The 21666-nt window shown below is 31.1% G+C and overlaps 3 protein-coding genes and 1 pseudogene across 7 annotated transcripts; 1 reads left to right on the top strand and 3 right to left on the bottom strand.

Moving 5' to 3' along the window:
• Nucleotides 1-1726: 1726 nt before the first annotated feature.
• On the bottom strand, nucleotides 1727-2353 carry LOC107934583 (dirigent protein 22-like; annotated as a pseudogene).
• A 1468-nt stretch (nucleotides 2354-3821) lies between these two features.
• On the bottom strand, nucleotides 3822-5930 carry LOC107934597 (breast cancer type 1 susceptibility protein homolog). 2 transcript variants are annotated; one of them, XM_016867068.2, is made up of 2 exons: nucleotides 5675-5930; nucleotides 3822-5364 (listed from the first exon to the last, which is right to left on the bottom strand). In XM_016867068.2, exon 2 carries the CDS (start codon nucleotides 5254-5256, stop codon nucleotides 3991-3993), a length of 1266 nt encoding a protein of 421 aa, XP_016722557.1. In that variant the 5' UTR covers nucleotides 5257-5364; nucleotides 5675-5930; the 3' UTR covers nucleotides 3822-3990. The 2 variants fall into 2 exon arrangements, with proteins under 2 accessions (XP_016722557.1, XP_016722558.1); XM_016867069.2 differs by having other exon boundaries at nucleotides 3822-5277.
• A 1896-nt stretch (nucleotides 5931-7826) lies between these two features.
• On the top strand, nucleotides 7827-11051 carry LOC107934595 (nuclear intron maturase 1, mitochondrial). Of its 3 annotated transcripts, none has more exons than XM_016867067.2 (3): nucleotides 7827-10574; nucleotides 10683-10723; nucleotides 10819-11051. In XM_016867067.2, the coding sequence occupies exon 1, from the start codon at nucleotides 8017-8019 to the stop codon at nucleotides 10153-10155; it is 2139 nt and encodes a 712-aa protein (XP_016722556.2). In that variant the 5' UTR covers nucleotides 7827-8016; the 3' UTR covers nucleotides 10156-10574; nucleotides 10683-10723; nucleotides 10819-11051. The 3 variants fall into 3 exon arrangements, with proteins under 3 accessions (XP_016722556.2, XP_016722555.2, XP_016722554.2); XM_016867066.2 differs by having other exon boundaries at nucleotides 10683-10740; XM_016867065.2 differs by having other exon boundaries at nucleotides 10683-11051.
• Nucleotides 11052-11456: 405 nt separating this feature from the next.
• On the bottom strand, nucleotides 11457-15700 carry LOC107934594 (delta(12)-fatty-acid desaturase FAD2-like). 2 transcript variants are annotated; one of them, XM_016867064.2, is made up of 2 exons: nucleotides 15486-15642; nucleotides 11457-12865 (listed from the first exon to the last, which is right to left on the bottom strand). In XM_016867064.2, exon 2 carries the CDS (start codon nucleotides 12852-12854, stop codon nucleotides 11700-11702), a length of 1155 nt encoding a protein of 384 aa, XP_016722553.1. In that variant the 5' UTR covers nucleotides 12855-12865; nucleotides 15486-15642; the 3' UTR covers nucleotides 11457-11699. The 2 variants fall into 2 exon arrangements, with proteins under 2 accessions (XP_016722553.1, NP_001314310.1); NM_001327381.1 differs by lacking the exon at nucleotides 15486-15642 and adding an exon at nucleotides 15646-15700 and having other exon boundaries at nucleotides 11593-12865.
• Between the last annotated feature and the right edge of the window lie 5966 nt (nucleotides 15701-21666).

The raw sequence follows: 21666 nt of genomic DNA, 5'->3' as shown, positions 1-21666 counted from the left end.
AATTTATTATAATTTAGTGACTTAATATGTAATTTAACTATTTAATTATTTTATTATACATAGGAGGTGAAAATTGGTCTCAATCTCAACGATTTAGGTTATGGGATAAATCTCAATGCATTAGGTAAGGTTTTCAGTGCGGGAGATAACATCGGTTAATAGGTTTTTTCTTAGTTCCATTTATTTTTATTGATTTTCCGTTCAATTAAAAAATAGGTAAATATTTTTTAAAATTTTAAAAAATAATAAGGTCAGATAAATATAAATAGATTTAGACAAAATTTTAAGATTATATTTCGAGTCAAACCAAGTTTAAACATAATTTAATGCTTTGTAATAATTAAATAAAATTAAAATTTAATTGTTTATTTAATGAATATAATTGTTTTTGTACGTCGATAAATAATTTAATGCTATGTAGTAATTAAATAAAATTAAAATTTTAAATATATATAATTGCACAAAATCAAAATTTATATACCATATATTACATTAAACCCAAATTCATATATAATTTTAATATTTACGTACTATATTTTAATTTAAATTATTTTAATAAACTTTAATTATTAATTAACTCTTGAAAGATGTTAAAGAATTCCATCATCTAAAATTTTATAAGATTATTTATAAGATTTGTTGGACAGGTTTTGACTGAGTGGTGAGGTCACACTCACCATCTATACATATAAATAAAGGGGTAGCCCTCTGACTTTTTTCATTAATTTTTACGAATTTTTAATTACAAATTTTTTTAATCGATTGTAATTTAAATATCTTTTAAAATTAAATTATGTTATTTATAAAAAAAATAATATATGAATTTAAATTCCATTAAAAATCATTAAAAATTGAAATAAATAAAAGGATTTTGATTGGTTGAATCGATTTTTAATCCAATGGTCTGTTTTGAACATACTGAAATCCAACCATAAAATATATCCTTTGCTCTGCAATCTGCATCAATAAGTTTAACATTCGTCAACAGTGGTGATATTATATGCTCATGCAAGTTACTTGTACTCAAATTTATAACTCTTGATGGATTCTGAAAGTAGGAGCACTTAACCCATCAAGAAAGATACCACTTAATATATTAATAAATATACTCGAGTTAAGCAGCCTTCGTAACAAAATAATGGAAAGTCGGGAAGAAATTGAATAATGGAAAACATAAACATTATATTCAGTAACAGCATTCCCTGTCTTTAGGTCAAATGTATGAGTCTTTGCTTCAGCATATCCACGAGCAAACCTGAAAACGCCACTCTCACCGATCAACGGCATCTCTCTCACGGCGGAAAACACCGGGCTCCGCCCCAAAACACTAAGGTTGCTACCATTATATTTCCCTTCTATGAAAGCAAAGTTATACGCCATTAACAAGCTATCTTCCGTCTGCGACGTCAAAGCTCGAGTTGAAAAGGAGATTTTCAGTCGAGCTCGATCTGCGTACTAAGGTCAAGTAATAATGGAAAGTAACAAAGAATGCAACGATATTTGAATCGAATTGGACTAGTCAATCAAATCGGTTGGACTTGAAATCGATTAGAGTAACGATCCAAAAAATGGTATTGGACATGTTAGATCAAGAACTATTGAACTGACTAAAAAATTAGTTCAACTGAATTTTTTTTATTTTTAATAATTTTTAATCAAATCGGTTAAACCAATTAAACTGATTGAAGTAATAAATCAATAATCTCACCAATTCCATCACCAATTTGATGTAAAAAATATTAAATTAATTTCATTAATAATGGAAAACATAAACATTATATTCAACAACAGCAGTCCCGGTCTTTAAATCAAATGTATGAGTCCTTGCTTCAGCATATCCACGAGCAAACCTGAAAACGCCACTGCCACCGATCACCGGCATCTCTCTCAGGCGGAAAATACCGGATTCCGCCCCAAAACGCTAAGGTTGCTCCCATTATATTTCCCTTCTACGAAAGCAAAGTTAAACGCCATTAACAAGCTAGCTTCGGTTTGCGACGCTAAAGCGTAAATCCCTTGTGCTTTTCCAACAAGTTTTGAGCCAATATCGGGGCTGATCGTCAAAGGGTCATCCATCACCGCCACGGCGCCGAAAGGCGCCGACTTGGTCATCGTTGGTGCTTTGGCTACGCGGACAGCGGTCACGTTTTTGCCGGTGACCACGTCGTGGAAGTAGAAATGGAGGTGGCTTAGTTTCTCTGGCTTTTTCAGCCCCAACGATGACGGCGAGAGGTTTCGAGAGAATGGGTTTGATTCTACGGCGGTGAGGGTTGAAATGAATGAGAGAACTATGAGGAGGAAGGCGGTGGCGGAGGGGTGTTCTGGGTGGTTCTCCGCCATGGTTGAGACGGTGATTAGCTTTCCAAGTTAATAAAGTAACTCACTTCATGCACAATATATACTGTTTATACTTTGGTCTAATTCTGGTTTAGTCCCTCTATTATGTTAAATTTTGATATTTAATCTCGCTACTTTAGTTTAGAGGTGTAAATCAAACACTAGTGCTTGCAAGCTACTCGAGTTTGACTCAAAAAAAAATTTTGAACTCAATTCAAAAAATTAACGAGCCCAATTTGAGCTTAGTAACACTTGACTCTAATGGCTCGTAAATCTTATCAAGCTTTTCAAATTTTTATATTATTGAAGTATGCTACTCCTTAATATACATATATATTATTAACCCTAAGCTTAATTAATAAGCTAAACTCGAGCTTGAGTACAAAAATTAGTAAATGAATAGTTTGATTATTTCTCGAGCCAAGCTCGAGCTTAAAATCAAATGTTTGATCAAGCTTGATTCAAATATCAAGCTCCGAATTTCGAGTTAAGCTCGAACTTGATAATATTTGGGCTTGGCTCGGCTCGGCTCGACTACACCCTTACTTTAGTTCAACATAATTTGGTCTCTACTTTTATGATATTATTAGTACGTTAAAATCAATAACATTGTAAACATTTGTCATTAAATTGATGACATGGATTTTTATTATAAAAATTTATCCAAGCTATCTTTATTGGAATAAAGTTATCAAACAAAATAACATCATCATTTTAACAACAGTCTTATTAATTTAGACTTACTAATGACAAAATAGAGGATTAAATTATGTCAAACTAAAATAAAAGGATTAAAATTTAAATTTTAGTATAATATAGGGACTAAACCAAAATTAGACCATTATATTTTGACTTGAAAATGTTGATTGGACCTAATTAACCAACCGCTGTAGAATAATACATAGGGACTTGGTCAGAAAAATTTTCTTTATCAAGTGGATTAATTATAAAAAATGAACTAATGATATATGTATATATATATATTATTAATACATACAAGGAGAAAATTAGGCCTTGATTTCAACAAATTAGGTTAATTACCTCTAAGATTACACGTGGCATTGTAATTAGTTTTTTATTTGAAGTTTTTTAATTTTTAATTTTCCTTTGACTTTATTTTTTAATTACAAAATTTGTTTATTGTTTAGGTTCGGATGAATCTTACAGTTAAATTTTTAAAAAAAAAGTCAAGAGGGGCTGTGTGCACAGTGCATCCCTTTATATTAAAACTAAAAATAAAAATAAAAAATTGCGGGTTCGAAACTCAAATTATTTACGAGTATTAATGTCTTATTTACATCTCTAAATGAATTGCAAGTTTAAAATCTGCAAAATACAAATTTAACCATTGATTAAACCGATTGAATCAAAAATAAGAAGAATTTAAAATAAGTTGAACCAATTGAAACATCAGATCAAATCGATGAACTGAATCAACAAACAACAAATAGAGATTTAAAGGCACAGAAAAATGGAGTGATTCATAGGAAAAAGGAAGATAACATTTCAATCCATATTATGTTTGGGAATAATATATTTGGAGCTGAAAATTCTTTATATATGAAAAAAAAAAGCAATATAAATGGGATGCAATTAAAAAGAACTATTTATTGAAGCAGGTCCATGACATTGTGAAATCCTTTTTCTAGTTTCCTAGTTCAATCGTCTCCTCCTATGCGCCCGAGAGTCACCGCTGTCGACATCCGAGACCCTCAATACATCGTTTCTTCTTCTAGAAGACGAAGCCGAAAGTGAAACCACAGAATCTATCTCGACGGCCGTGTCCATTTGACTCTCCGAGTTTATTACAGCAGCAATGCTTGAGAACGAGTCCCGATCATCGACAACTGCTGCTGGTGCTTGCTCCTGATTTCTTCCCACCGGGTTGCCTCGGAATATTGCCTCAACCATCCTTTCAGCTGAATTGAGTGCCGATGATAGAGAAGTCAGTCTTGCAGCTCTTCGTAAGTGTGATTGCCGTTGAAGGTACAAAGAGTGAATCCGGGAGGACACCACGTCGGTACTTGTTGTACTACTGGGTGTCAAGTCAACATCATCGAGGGGCACAACTGCGTTTTGCTCTCCACGTAATCCACGAGATGTCAAAATCCTATTAAGCACGGAATTAGTACGTTCTGCGGTTTCCCGAGAACCACTGGCTTCACGTGGTGGAGTCAAGTCACGTACCAAATCAAATCTGTTTCCAATACGACGAATCATCTCTTCAACAGGAAGATTTAAAGGAGTCCGTTGAATGGTTTGCCTCCAACTATCCACTCGTCCAGCAGTCGGACGAGGAGGGATTTTAAAACCCGAATCCTCTTCTGGCTCATAGATAACCTTCCCACGACCATATATCGGTGTCAACGTTTTAATCATCACTTCTCCTTTACAGACTGGGCATTCATTTGCATCCGAATGCATATGCAACCATCGGTAAAGACACGACCAACAAAACAAGTGACCGCAACAAGTTACAACAGGTTCCCGAGCCAAATCTAAGCATATATTACAATCGAAAAAACTCCCATCATTGCTAACACCCTTCTCAATATCATCCTTTTTATCTTCTAAAACCTCATCTTCCAAAAACCCATTGGTGGTTTCACACACTTTCGGCACATCACTCGTTCTTTCCTCAGCCGTAACGCTACCCTCACCTGCTTGTAATGTATTTGGACCGTCAGAATTGCCCGTAAATTGATCAAATTCAACCGACAAGCTCTGAGTTGCAGCAGGAAGTTGAACCTGATGCCATCTCCATCTCCTACGCCTAACCGCAGCCCGGATCCTATCGAACGGGTTCTCGTCTAAGGCATTCAAATTCACACCTTCATTCAACAACGACCCGGACCCGGTCTCAGGTGCCGGACCCAGATTCAAATCAAGGTTCATTGTATCAGATGTTTCCTCATCCATCACAAATGGCTCCAAGAAACCCTTAATTTTTTTTTTAAATCACAAATGAACCCTCTTTATTATCTTCATAAATTTAAGGTACCCGTAGATAAAAACCTTAAATTTACCCTAAAATTAAAGAAACCCATATCATAAAAAATTCATAAAACTAAACAAAATTCATCAAAACCCTAATTTTTAGCCTAACAATCAATAAAACCCAAACCCAAAATCCCTTTCTTGATTACAATTTCATCAAAACCCAAAATTAAAACCCTAACTTCATCGCAAATATAATGAACCCCAGATCTAAAACCCAAATTAGCAACCTCCCAAACCCAAGCTTTCGGTCATCAAGTTGAAGACTTTAAATCAAACAACAAACAAATATGGGAAATTCATAACCAAAAAAGAAACTTATTGAAGAAAAAAGGAAGACCTGGCCTTTAACAGCCGACGATCTTGACCAGCAAACTCGGAGCTTTTTTTAAGTACTCAGAGTCACTGAGTTGGATGGTTTCTGAGTGCGATTTGACTCGCCATGGATTGCTAGCTTCTTGGGGTCAGCGATCTTTCATCTTGTTTTAGAGAGAAAATGGGGGAAAAATAAAAATAAAAATTAGAAAGAAAATAAATTTGGGGGAAATTTTTTTTTAGAGAATTCAAGCAAAGCCTAAGGAGAAGAGAGAGAAAGGAGGAGGGAGAATTCTCTGTATTTGTGCTCATTTTATTAATCTATGATTGGGTCTTGATCAACGGTTGTGATGATTAGAGTGTGGATTTGGTGATGGCGTGGCGAATTTCTAGGTGGGGTCATGTGGAGACTAAAAACAAGCTGTCAAATATCTTGATTAAATTTTATAATATATTTTTCTCAATTTCTTTTACAATTTAAATAAATAAACATTTAAGCGTAATTTCTTAAAATTTTAAAAGTTAAGGATAAGATTTTTTAATGACTTTTTTTTTATACTTAAATTTGACTTTTATGGGAATGGGATGTGCGTTGGGATTTAAATTTTATATTAATATAAAATATTGATAATTGGTTTTTATTTTTACTTAATTTTATTATAAAAAATTATATCATATAAAGTATTTTTGATAAAATATAAAAATATTATTTAAACCTATATAGATTAATACGAATTTATACCAAAAAAAATCAAAAATTTAATTCCTCCTAAAATTTTTGAATATTTTATATTTAAATTAAATTTTATTTCAATACTATTTTGAATTTATCAATAGAATTTTTTGCACCCAAAGAAAATCATCAACTTATATATTATTTACAATATACATCATGCTTTTAAATAAACTAAAAACTTTTTTTTAAAAGTTTCGATATAAATATAATATATAGTTGATGAATATAAACTTATACAGTATAAATAATTATGAATCGAATCAAACGAGAAATAATTGAACAAATCACATGCATGACATATACGATCTTAAATAACAAGCTAATGTTTTATTAACATCGACATTTTTTTTATACAATAATAAGTAGAAATGGGGTTAAATTATGGGTATATGTTGTTTTTTTCTATAAAATTTAAAAAATTAGGTCGTTTTTTGAGAGAGAGTAAAAATGTGTATTGTATGGCATTTTCAACCACGTCAGTAGGAACACGCTCTTTTTTACTGAAAAATACCCAAAACTTAAGGATAAAAATATTAATATTTAATCATCTAACCAAAAGAGTTAAATTGTTTATTTTCACTGACACCACAATGAAAACGCGTCCTATAAGACACATTTTCACTTCCTCCCTTCAACAATGGTCTATATTGATAAATATAAAAAAAAGCCTAATTTCTTAAATTATATATATATATATAAAGATTTACCCATAAATAACCTAGAAATGGGAAACAAAACTAATAATTATTAGCCAATCAAAGAAATAAGATTTCTTTTTGGTACAAATCAAAATAAAAAGTAATAAGATTTATTTTTAATGATTGAATCATTATAATGATATTTAAAATATACCAAAAATTGTCTTATATAAATATTGTAATAAATAACAATAATTGGTCGATAATAAATAAATAATTTTTGGTCTCTAGATTTGATAATTATGTTTACTTTGGTACCTATACTTTTTCGATCCACTTTGGTCTTCTATCTTGGCAACCAAATCCATTTTGATCAATAAATTTGAATTTTATTAAGATTTGATGATGTGATATGTGTTACTGGAATAGGACCGAATCGGACGGATCAGGAACTAACCGATATAATGATTTGAATAAATGGGTTAAATTGATTTGATTCGAAAATTACTTAAAATTGATAAAAAAAAATTGGGAACAAACCGACATTTGAACAAGTTAGACAAGTTTAATATTTTTTTTATTTTTTATAGTTTTTTATGAAGTTTTAATTAATTATTTATTGTTGGTCTAGCAGTCGAACTGACCATACTAGTTGAATCAAGAATCGACAGTCTGACACCTGTTCAATTATTGATACAGTTATTAAAATATTAATGTGACACTTAGAGATTGTACCACAATATCACTTGGAAATTTATATAAATTTTTAAATTTTTAAAATGATGATGTGGCATAATCTTCGAGTGTCATATCACCAAATTTTTATATTTTTCAAGTTCAATGACCAAAATCGACCTAGTCGTTAAGTTCAAATACCGACAAAATAAAGTACAAGTACCAAAATGAACTTAATTACTAAGTTGATGGGCCAAATTTACATTATCCCTTAATAAATAAGTATCCAAACAAGAAAACAATGGCGCCATCAAATAGATGATTAAAAAAACCGGGAAGAAGAAAACTGTCGTCTACAAGAGGAAAAAAATGTCTTTGAGGCAATTCATCAAACACCTTCCCTGCATTTCAATTCCAAAAGCTTCCCCTTTCCTTTCCTATTCCCGTCGCTTTTCTTCTTCTTCCCTTTCGGTTCTCTCAGTTCACGACTCAGCATCCGACTCAGATCCATATAGTCTTTTGAAGCAGGACCCGATTGATGTCTGTCTTTCAATATGGGTCAAATCATTTTCTTCGCCACCAAACACCACATTCCCGAACTTAACCGGCTTCCTTTCGAAATTCGACCTTTGGGTTTTAGCCTACCAACGGTCTTGTGCTCATTTCACTGGCGCGTTCCCTCCACGCAACGCCATTCATTCCCAGACCCTTCATTCCCTTCTTTCCCTCCGTAACGCCGTCGCTCACGGTGGCCGGTTCAAGTGGAACAACAAAACCAATCAGCTGGTCCGTAGCCCGAACGACAAGCCGTCGACGACTGTGATATCAAAGAGGAAGCTTCAAGCCTTGCTTGAATCCCCTGATCCTTGTTTCCAAGACCGGGTTGTCCAAGAGGTTCTTTTGATGGTCTTGGAGCCGGTTTTTGAAGCCCGGTTTTCAGGTAAGTCTCATGCTTTTAGGCCTGGTAGGAATGCTCATACAGTTATCCGTACTATTCGAAGTAACTTTGCTGGGTACCTTTGGTTCTTAAAAGGTGATTTAACTGAGTTATTTGATAATGTGGATGTTGATTTAATGATGGGTTATGTTCAAAAAGTCGTAAAAGATAAGAAAATATTGAATTTGATTAAATCTGGGCTTAATGTGCGTGTTAAGAGGAGATTAAAGAGTGATAATGATGGTGATGGTGGTGGAGATTTGAAGAGCAAGAGAAGGAAAAAGAGAAAGGCTACAAAGAAGAGGATTTTGAGTAAAAACGAGCCGAAACCGGACCCATTTTGGTTAAGAACTTTCTTTGATTTTGGTCCTGAGGAAGCTGCTAAGGTACCTTCTTATGGTTATTGTGGAATTTTAAGTCCTTTACTCGCTAATGTGTGTCTTAATGAATTGGATCAAGCAATGGAAGAGAGGATAGTTACGTTTTTTAGACCGTCTAAGCACGATTCGATATGGAAAGAGACGATAGATGATGGATGTCATAACCCTTCTTGGCCTGAATTTGTTCCTTCTAGTGGTAGAGAGAAAACTAGGAAAATGGATTATTTAAGATATGGAGGTCATTTCTTGATTGGCATTCGAGGACCAAGAGAGGAAGCAGTGCAAATTAGGAAGGAAATAATCGAGTTTTGCGAGAGTAAATTTGGGTTAAGGTTGGATAATTCTAAACTGGAGATTGAGCACATTAGTAGAGGGATTCAATTCTTGGATCATATAATCTGTAGAAGAGTGATACACCCGACTCTTCGTTATACGTCTAGTGGAGGGAATATTGTGAGTCAAAAAGGTGTAGGGACTTTGCTTTCGGTTACCGCTAGCTTACAGCAATGCATTCGACAGTTTCGGCGGCTTCAGTTTGTTAAGGGTGATAAGGATCCCGAACCTCTGCCTTGTAACCCAATGCTTTACTCAAGTCAAGCTCATACAAATTCCCAGATGAATAAGTTTCTTGAAACTATGGCTGATTGGTACAGATATGCTGATAATCGAAAGAAAGTTGTTGGCTTTTGTGCTTATGTGATTCGTAGCTCATTAGCTAAACTGTACGCTGCAAGGTATAGGCTAAAATCTCGTGCCAAGGTGTATAAGATAGCATCACGTGATCTTAGTCGTCCATTGAGGGAGAGTAGCAACAATTCTGCACCTGAATACTCCGACCTTTTGAGGATGGGACTCGTTGATGCAATTGAAGGTGTTCAGTTCTCACACATGTCGTTGATTCCATCTTGTGATTACACCCCATTTCCTAGGAATTGGATACCGGACCACGAGCAGCTTTTGCATGAGTATATTAAACTACAAGATCCTAAATTCTTCTGCAACTTGCATAAAGCTATAAAACGCGAAGGCCTAAGTTTGCCTCAAGATGAGATATCTGATATTGTGTGGGATTATAAGACTCTGGGAATTTGGAGATATCGATCTAATAGTGGCAAAGAAATGAAAGAGGGTTCCGAATGAAATGTAGGATGAATGTAATAGTTATGGAAGTGGGAAAGTTCATCATTGGACAAAGAAGATCAAGAAGAATCCGCCGAGTATGTTCCACCCTGATTTCATTAGAGATTAACGTTTCCGGAATTGTGGGAAGCTAGCCTTTGCTGCTAAGTCCATTGATAGAAACAATATCGGATTCTCTTCACATACGAGAAAAATCTGTCTATGCTATGAGCATAAGACGTTTAAATCATTGCTCAATTTACCAACTTGGCTCTAAATCATTTAACATGTTTCTTCGATCATTTGTTCTTGTTCAAGTATTCATTTTTTTCGCATTTCCATAATTGTTTATTCATTAAAGAAAAAAAATCCTCCAATTTGACGTTACCGCCATCACTGGAAATGCTGTAGTCACCATCGATGAAGGCGGCCTTTTTAAGGTAATCGTGCTTTTGTTTAAACTAAGTGATTAAGATCGTATGCCTTTCATTGTTTAAAGTTTCATGCCTTCCTCATAATTGGGAAATTTGCTCTGTTTCTGTTTGCAGGTGGATTTGTTTATTTGTTGAACATGAGTATCGGGATATAAGTACGTGTCTGACACGAGTATGTATGTCTTTTTATTTTTAATGTTTTTAGAGGGTCATAATCCGATACTTATACCCAAATATATGTAAAATATAGATTTGGTACACATGAATTTCAAGAAAATGAAGAGTCGGAATTGTATTCAAACAAATGAGGGTTGAATATAGATCCAAGACTGCTGGAAGAGCGGAATGATGTTTTGATGGTTCACGGATGAATTTTGCTCGTATAGAAATTAAACGACGGATATGTGAGGCAATAAAATACTGTAAGTGTAGCCAAGGGTTGGTTTATGTACTCAAATTTAATTATACTGTCAAGTTCAAACTCAAGCACTTGCATTACTTCTAAAAAATTGAAATATTTTAGCTCTACTTTTTTGCTAAAAAATTACTTTTGCAAAACATTTTTTTTGTCTCAAAAGCACTTTTAAAAAACTCAAAAATATATTGTTTAGCAATATTTTTATCTCAAAAATATTTTTTATCCCAAAAATACTTCTTAAAAGTAATGCTAAATTGGCCATAAATGATTTGTGAATCTAGCCAAATATAATAATCTCAAATGATAGTTCACTTCAGACTCAAACAACTCAAGTAAAAATTCAAGAATTTAAACGCGTAAATTAAGTAGTTTTTAGGATAAAATTGAGCATGCAATCAAACATGACGAAACAAATGAGTGATCAAGCCAAACAAATTGAGAAATTCCAATATTTATCTCAATCTAAACGCTAAAGTTAAACTCAATTTTTTTATAACTCGGCACCAATAATAAATTTGATAATAATAAAAACTACTTGATAGTTGAAAGCTCGAACCAATTTTGCAGCGATCAACAAAGTCGATGAGAACCATCGAAGTCCAAATTCAAAAGCATCTAAAATAGAAGTAACCCCAAATCCTTAACAATAATGTAACAAATTTAACACATTCCTAAACGCATCATCATCGGCAACCGCAACGCTATCGGCAAAATTAGATCTTATTTCTAAACCAAAATACACCTTTGCTGCTCTGCTCACCTTCGTCTGGTTCAACGTAAATACACTCCTTTGCCTCTCTAAATATCGCTTTATAAACTGGTGTACCATCAAATGAATAATACTCGCCCAATATTGGCTTTATTGCCTTTGTTGCTTCCATTGCGTGGTAATGCGGCATTGTCGAAAACAAATGATGAGCGATATGAGTATCAGTTATGTTATGGAAAACCTTGTTTAATATCCCATAATCTCGGTCGACCGTCGCGAGGGCTCCACGTAACCAATCCCATTCGGATGAGTCGTAGTGTGGTAATGCAGGGTGAGTGTGTTGCAAGTATGTGATCATGACGAGGAATGCATTAACGATGAGCAATGGGACACCGTAAACACAAATGACCCAAGCTAGACCTTTGGCTAACACGAGACGGTACAGCCCATAGGTGACAGCAAGGACACCGACGTCGGAAATGTAGATTTGAAGTCGTTCACGGTCGTTGTAGATAGGACCGTATGGGTTGTAGTGACAAGCGAATCCTTCGTAAGGTCTACCTGCTACATTGAATGCTAAGTAAAGAGGCCATCCGAGAGTGAGCTGAATGGTGATTGTGACGAAACGACCTGGTGGATTGTTGAGGTATTTAGCCCACCATCTAATGCTGCTCCGTTTCTTCGGAACAAATACTTCGTCGCGTTCAAGGGAACCAGTGTTGGAATGGTGACGACGGTGACTATATTTCCACGAAAAGTACGGGACGAGAAGGGATGAATGGAGGATGAGACCGACAGTGTCATCGATCCATTGGTAATCGCTAAAAGCGTGGTGACCGCATTCATGGGCGATAACCCAAACGCCAGTGAGGACTGAACCTTGAAGAGCCCAATAAATTGGCCAGGCGACGAAAGATAGTGGCTGAGGGAGGTTGCGGAAGTAAGTGGTGGCTACGTAGTAAAAGATAGAGACTAAAATGAAGTCGTAAACGAGATAGGAAAATGAACGGATAAGTGAGCGTTGGAAACAGTGTGGTGGGATGGCTTTTTTTATTTCACTGAGAGTAAATGGTGGTTTAGATATAGGGGCTCTTTTCATTGAGCCCGATTCTTGTTTCCTTTGACTTGGAGGAACCGACATTCTGCCACCTGCACCCATTGTTCCACACCCTGCACAGGATAAAAAATGGCAAATTGGTTAAAGAGGTACTCGGGTCCGATACTCGTTATCATACACGAATATAGAGATATGATTTTTATAAATTCTTCAAATACGAGAAAAATAAAATATTTCAATTATATTCGTGTCAGATATATAATAATATTTAATACTCACGCCCAAACGAAAGTAACATATAGATACAATAAGATGAACACAAATGGCCCATCTTCCTATTTGAAGTGAGATAAAACTCAATGCCATATGGTGACAGCTAATTTACATCTAAGGGGTCAACAGCAGTCATTTTTGAAAAAAAAACTATTTGGGTAAAATATTGGTAAAAATTGCAAATTGACATCTGAAAGCAGTAAGGATACACTTAAAGATTAATCAACTTGCAATACAAGGACTACAACTTAAAACTCGATGAATGTATTTTCGAGATCCCTTTATTATAGGGGAAGGATACAAATTAATCTCACTATTATTAAATAGATCAATTTAGACTTATTTAATTCTTTTTAATAGTATAAGGACTAAATTGATCTGGTCCTTATAATATAAGGACCTCTCATATACTTTTAACCCTTAAAAGTCAATCATAAATAGGTAGAAGGGCAACCACAACAAATTTAATGAAAAAAAAAGAAAAGATTGAAACATGCCGGCAGACAAGATGAGTGGTAGACTTTTAAACATGGAATATAACTATAGTGGGAAATAAATGGCCACTACCGAAAGATGCAAAGAAGATATTTATAAGGGACAACTACAAAAAAGCAAGCATCCGAGGTCATGTATGTCACCACGAAAAGTATGGTAAATGTAACCAATGAATCGAAAAGATAACCTCTACCATTCAATCAGCATAATGTAACTTTATTGCTTTTTATGTTTTTTCTCCCATTCATACGCAACGCTAAACATTTATATATGCGTTCATATGAAGTGTATGACTTAAAACTCCATTAAAAAGTGCAACAATGCTAAAAAAGATAAGATATTCGCCCACACCAACATTCAAATCTAGCCATACAAGAAAAGGAATATCTATGTTTGATTACATTAATCAAAACTTCAATTTTTTATCAAATTATAAAAAGAAATGATTCATTAGTTATATACTTTGTTTTCAACTTAAAAAGAGGATTTTAATCAAAGAGTTTGTTAAGAAATGTACTAAAGACCTTTGATGCTATTTATGGTAAGACCAACTATCTATTAAAAAATTAAAAATTTTAATTACATAATATTAATAAATTATAATTAAGAGAAAATAAGATATTAAGAAACAGGAGTGTACTTGTGTTACGCAGATTCCACTTGTTGTGCACGTTCATGGCCAATTTGAATATTTTAATGATTACTACCAAATAAAAGTTAAAGAAAAGCATCCCTACCTAATCTCATATTTAGAAGTACAATCTTTCTATTTAAATTTCAATACAATTCATCAACATAAGAAAAAAATTATGAATATATTTTTTTATACAATGTTTAAAACTACTCATAGTCTTTCTAAAATCCATAAATAAGATAATAATACACTCCAACACTTACATTGACAACAATACTTCAATCGATAAAATAATAATCATATTTAATAAATCGTTCTATTATAAAAACCGAATCAAAATTAATATATTCACTATTAAATAAATTAATTTAATCTTTTAAATAAACTAATAAATAAAACTGTCCAAACAAATCAGTACAAACAGGCTGGAAATAATATATATATAACGTGATAGCTGACTAAATATGAGAATCAAGATGATTACGACACCAAATGAGGGAAAAAAAGAACCTTTTGAAATCAAGTGGTCATCACGTGGTAGTAGACAATCGACCAAACTTTCCATTTATTAAAACAGTCACAAATCGCTTTCATTTTCATACCTATAATTTGCGTATCTATTATTATTTTTCCCCTCAATTACGCTTTAATTTTATTAATTTAGGGATTTTACAAATCAAAGCAATTATTTTGTTGCTTAATTTTTACATTTTACGATACCGATTTTCAGTGAAAATTTTAATATTAAAATATAAAAGAAAATAAACAAATAATAATTTCCATCAAGGCTGCTAAAAAGCACAAACCTAGAACAAAAAGACCGGCTTCTTAAAAACTTGTAGACTTAAAGCCGTCAACAAGCTGAAGCTGTTCCTGACAGTATTGATTCTTTATTTTAAGTAAATAATAAAATATAATAAGAATAAGCCGACATGATTCTTTATTCATTACTGTAATAAAAATATCTTAAAATCTCTAATCAAATAAACAAGAAACAGAGGGAAGGAAACGAAAAACAAAAGATCTACGGCTTAAAAGTACCAGCAACTGGTAGCTACAGATAAAAAAGAGATTAAGATCCGGCAAATGAGATGTTCATCGTTCATCACTTCAGATCCAAACTCAAAGAGATATATAATCGTCGGAAAAAAATTCAGAAGAAACACAACTAGATTGTAACAAAAGAAATCCAAATCTGAGCTCCGAAAAGCAAGAGATCTTCAAAAAAAATTAAAATCAATCTGTTTCAACTGAATCTAACAATAAAAAACAAAATGAAAAGTAAGCAAAAAAAAACGAAATCAACCGAAAAAAATGAAAAAAAAAAGTACCTGAAAATGCAGATTGAAAATCAAAGGTATATTTTAATTTTCTTTACAAAAAATTCAAAATAGATTCAATCTATTTCAAACTAAATCTAACAATGAAAAGTACGCAAAAAAACAACTAAATCAACCAGAAAAAAAAAACTGAAGGAATGAAGAAAAATACCTGAAAATGCAGATTGAAAATCAAATCTATACTTCGATTTTCTTTCACTTTGGTCCCTCTTTTCTCTATATTTTAAAGAGAAAGGGTTTTGAAATCCGGCCTCTTAATTTTCTTATTTTATGGTGGCCGTGCTTTTTGTGTTCAATGGGGGCGCCTGTATTTAAGCATTTTTGTTTTAAGCTTTCCCTCCTTGGAATAGGGACCTATTTTCGTCATTTTCCTCCACCACTTGTTTCTCATTTTCTCTCTCATCCACGTGCCGTGATCTGGTTGGTTTTATCTACTAAGGATTCGTTGAGAGCCGTATACGGTGGAGATTTCGTAGATAAGCCTTTGGTCTAAAAAATATCTAAATCAATACATTTTGTTTGTATTTTTTTAATGGTTAATTATGATTCTGCCATTTTGACGGAAATACCCCTAATGTCTTTGTGGAAACGGGCCGCTTTAATCGCCAAGCGTTTAGTTTTTTTTTATGTAAATAATAAATAAATAAATTTGGAGTTTTGTGTTTTTATATTATAAAATATAATAATATCACTTTTGGATGATAGCTTTTCTTTTTTGGACAATTTTCAAAATAAAAACAATAAATTCAATAAAAAATAAAGCACCCCTAAATTGTATTTTTTCAATTTGGTCTCTAACTTCGAATTTTGATTCCGTTTTAATTTTTTTATTAAAATATGTCATTATTCACAAATTTAAAATTTAGTCTATTTATTTTTTAAATTTTAAAATTCGGATCCAACTGTTAAGACTATTAATTTTTTTGTTAAATTCGTTGGTGTGACATTTTAAAATGATAAAAAGAAAAAAATACTCATATAGTAGTAATGTAGCAAAGAATGTGACGTTGTGATGAGCTTGGAATTAATAAAATAATTTAAATAGTATTAACAGATGAGTTTGTATTTTGAAATCTAAAAAGTAAATGGACTAAATTTTAAAAATAAAATTATAAAGACTAAATTTCAAATTTATAAAGAATGCCTAGACTTATGACATATTTTAACATTCGTTTTTAACATCGCTAAGAGATAATCACATGAATTTTTGAAATTAAAAAAAATCTTACAAATCAAATATATAGAGAGAGAGAATAGTTCCCAAACAAGTGCACAAATGAACGAAGAATTTAACAAAATTCAAATAAAATCCACATATCACATTAGATCGACACATGATAATTGTTTATGTTGAGACTGAACTCTAAATACTTTAAAACCTAATATCACAGTCTCCGTATTTACCAACAATCCAAATAAATTAATACATAATAAATATTTTATGACCCTTCTTATCAGATTATTTATAGTCCATTTTAATTAGTTAATGATATTTCAATAATTTTTTCATGTCATTGATACACATAATTTTGATAATTTTTATCTCAAACCCCAAAATCAGATTTAGGGTTTGGGTTTGAGATTCATAATTTGGGTCCAAGATTCAGGGTTCAGGACTTAGGATTTAGAATTCAGGGTTCGACGTTTAGGGTTCATGATAAAAAAATTTACCAAAATTGTGTATAAATGACATGGGAAATTTTGTCATTAAATAATTGGAAAAAGACCATGGGTGATGTGGCAGGAAGGGTCCATAAAATAATTTCTTTAGGATTCTGGGTTCATGATAAAAAAGTTACCAAAATTCGACCTTCCCCACCACATTATCCATGACCCCTTTCTAATCTTTAGTGACATTTCAACAATTTTTTCATGTCATTTATACATAATTTTAGTAATTTTTTATTCCAAACATTGAACCCAAAAATTTGAGTTCAAGATTCAAACTTGGGGTTTAAATTTAAGATTCATGGCTTGGGTTTAAGATTCCATGTTTAAGGCTAGGGATTTAAGATTTAGAATTCCATGTCATTAGATTTTGGATTCAAGTTTCAATATCACATTTTTCCTATATAATTTTGGGTTGTATTTATAATCGATTAAATTATAATTTTTTTATGATTATATAATTAGAATTTTTTTGAAAGCATAGTAAAATTAAATTATATATTTTTATGAGGACTAAATTATAATTTCATCATTTTATTATTTTATATATTTTTCAATTATTTTTAAAATATTTAAGGATTAAAAGTAGAATTTCACTATTTATAAACACCTAACACCTCTAAGCCAACATTCGAGGTTGATATTATGTACAAATTGAGTATGGGGATAATACCTTATTTTGTAAATTTGAAAATATCTCAACGTAATTATTATTGATTGGCTTTGTTGGTAGTTCTATTTTTATTTTACTTCAAATAAAAAATCCAAACAAGGCTTTTTTAGAAAAAAAAATAATTAAATATTATTAGTGGTACGTGTCATCCTTCTTTACCTAACGCATGTTCACTTTATATTTTCAAACGTATTAATCCCATTGTACCAAAATTGAAATTTGTCAACCTTTTTCTTTAACCATGAAAGCCCCATGCTTTGACATAGACATCATTATTGACTACTTAAAATTAGATGTTGAATAAAACTTGTATTCAACGTTTATTCTCTAAACTCGGATAAAAATATTAAATATTTAATTTTATATTTAATAATTAATATCATAGAAAAAAATACGTGTTTAATATTTTTTTTAACAATCTTAATATAGGTTCTAATTATATCTGTTTTTTTTTATAAAATGTTTAGAACTACTTATGGCCCCTCCTCAACCCATAAATAAGAGGATAATGCACTTCAGCGCACTCAAACCCACGTCTAGCAAAATTAAAATGATAATATATGTATTATTTGCTATTTCTAATACTGCAGTACTAAATTGAATAATTGATCGATTTAATAGTAGAGAAACCTATCAGATACATTCAATTATAAATTTAAATCAAACCCACGTAGGATTAAATTTAAATGTATAACCTCGAAATTATCAAAAAGTCCTCCATATTTTTAAATCGGGACTTCAAAATTAATATTTTTCTTTAATATAAAGTATTTCTGTTTTTTAAATCAAAACATCGATAAAATACTTTTCAAGTGTTTTATTGAATTTGTATCAATGATCAATCAGGTACAAACTTAATTATAAAATTATTAAAATACCCTCTTACATATAAATTAAGTTATGTTTTTACGATGGTGTTTTTGTCTTTTTATTATATAATAAATCAATAAAATTTTTATTATAATGAGATTTGAACATAGAACACCATACATGACAAACAATTAACTTTGTTATCGTAACCAAGACATCAATTGATCGTTCTATAAATTTTTAATAAATATATATTTTACATTACCATAAATCTAGTACCAATCGATACGGACTGGTACACACCAATACAAGCTAGTATTGGTTGGAACAAGTCAAAATGCACCAAAATCTTAATTGAAACAATACCTAAACTACTTGATATCGATTGAAGACTGGAATGACACGTATCGATCGGTACAATTAGTATCGATACAATACCAACCAACATGATTTGAATACAAAACATTATAATTTTTACTCCGTCAACCAAAATCATTTTAAATTTTTATATCAACTTTTTAATAAACTTATTTTTAATCATATCGCAATTATATCATAATCTAATTATTAATTAAGATTTTTATTTAATATAAATTACGTTAAGTTTTTTTGAAAGAGCACCAATTGAAAATTTAAATTAAATTTGGTTCACGTCATTTTCTAATTTACGTGTTTAAATGCCGGTCATATGGTCGGCTTCCCACGTGTTCATCGATGTTTTTATTTTTAATTTACAATGCATGGAATATTATTTTGTACCATCGTTGTCTTACATAATTTTGGCACTTCACTGTAACACTGATTTTGAATACTAAATCTGTTATACATCCACGACATAAATAAAAAATAATTATGTATATTAGATTTAATACATAATTTGGTCCTTAAATTTAATATTTTTTTTCTAATATGGTATTTATATTTTTTTTTATCTAATCTGTTACATGTATTTGATAAATTTAATACAAATTTTATACATTTTAGTACTTTAGGGTAATGGTGTTAACTATCTAGAATTTAATTCGGGTTTTAAAGTTGATTTAATAAAAATTTATAATTAGTAAATAATATTAACAATTAACTTTCATCAAATCGATCTTCAAACCTAAATTAAACGCTAAAAGAAATAATATTGTTAGCTTTGAGTACAAAAATATATAATTTTTTTTGAAATACGAGTATCATATTGACAAAAATGGTAAACTCGGGTAGCAAATAATATATTAAGGCAATATACTTATTGAAAATTCTCGTAAAAAAATTATTATGTTTTGGTTACAATGACAAAATTAATTGTTTATCATGCATGATGTTCTAAGTTTAAATCTCATTGTGATTAAATTTTTATTGATTTATTATATAAAAAAAACCTCATAAAAATATAATTTAATTTGCATCTAAGAGGATATTTTAGTAGTTTCATAATTGAGTTGGTATTCGGTTGATCTACGACATCAACTCAATAAAACACTTAGAATAAGTATAGATAAATATTAAATTTTTTATTTTTTAAAATATCATATTAGGTATATAAGATCATTTATAAAACATTTTCTTTAAAATAAATATTAAATGAGCTCCTCATCCGTATGTTTTTTTTAATACTTTTATTATAAGTTTTTATCATGTCTGTTTTTTTCAACACAATGCTTAAAATTACTCGTAGCCCCTCCGTAACCCATAAATAGGAGGATAATACGTTTCAGCGCACTTGAACCCGTGTCATTCTGCATTGATAATAATATTCATGCCAATCAAATTAAGACTCAATTGACGAACCCATAAATATATATTAAAAATATTTTATAAAATAGGGTTGCATTGGACCATTTTAATTAATTTTTTTATCTAACTTTTAATTACAAAATTTATTTTTATGGGTTTAGGATCGATTTTATGCTTGTACTTAATGGGTTTGATTTTTTATAGCTTTTGTTGGACTTTGAAAGTTTGATTATTTATATTCTAAATTTTAAATATTATTTTCATGTTGAAATATGTTATTTATAAAATAATATGTTAAAATTACATCTAAATTCACTAAACTATTTCTTAGTTCACATTTTTGTCACTCAACTTTAAAAAGTTACAAAATGGTCATTGAATTATTCAAAAATTTTCATTTAAGTTATTGAACTATTCGAAAGTTTTTATTTAGTTCACTTAGTTGTTAAGTTTTGTTTTTAAAAAAGTTTGAATAGTGAACTTCAAGCGATAATTCGACGATTAGTACGGTGGACCAATACCCATTGACGAATAGAACATATCTTAAATCAAAGTCGATTTGATGGTCAATGTTGGACCAGAGAACCGAAAAACAAAGTTGTTTGGATTCTGGTTCGCGAATTCATGACGTTCAAAGCTGTTTCATAAAAAAATTGAATTGAAAAAGACAAGAGGAAGAGAGTTTTTGATTTGCAAACAAAGAAGGTCATACGACAGTGATTTTAACAACCCGTGATTGAAATGAAAATTTTCGAGTAGTTCAGTGATTATTTTAAATTTTTTTTTAAAATTGAGTGACCAACACATAAACTTACTAACACCTTAATGACCCTAGGTAATATTTACCCTAATATTTTTATATAGTCTTATTTTGGGATTACAATATATTTTCTAATTAAAACGACTTGACAAATTAACAATTATTAAAGCTCACGTGAAAGCTAGATCAAATGAATGTAATAATAATTATAATAGCAATTACTTATTTATGTCTTTCTGGCCAAAAAACAAATTGTCTATTTTTTTTGTTCATTAGCCATTAATTAAGTTTTAACGACATAAAGCACAATTTATATTTACTTAGTTGGGTTTTCTATATAGCAAATCTGGCAAGCACATTGGAAAAAAATAATTAAAATTAAACAAAGGGTATAAATTAAATAAACACACTTTGGGGTCTAAATTCAATTTCAATTTCCATAATCACAAAAATAAATTATTAAAAAATATCACAGACTGAATTTTCAAAAACATTCACGGGTTGATAACTGAAATATCTTCCAATTTAGATCAGAA

Source organism: Gossypium hirsutum, chromosome D11, assembly GCF_007990345.1.
Source record: "Gossypium hirsutum isolate 1008001.06 chromosome D11, Gossypium_hirsutum_v2.1, whole genome shotgun sequence".
In the NCBI taxonomy this organism is placed as follows: domain Eukaryota; kingdom Viridiplantae; phylum Streptophyta; class Magnoliopsida; order Malvales; family Malvaceae; genus Gossypium; species Gossypium hirsutum.
Note: the sequence above shows the minus strand (reverse complement) of the source record. Positions and strands in the feature narration are given on the sequence as shown.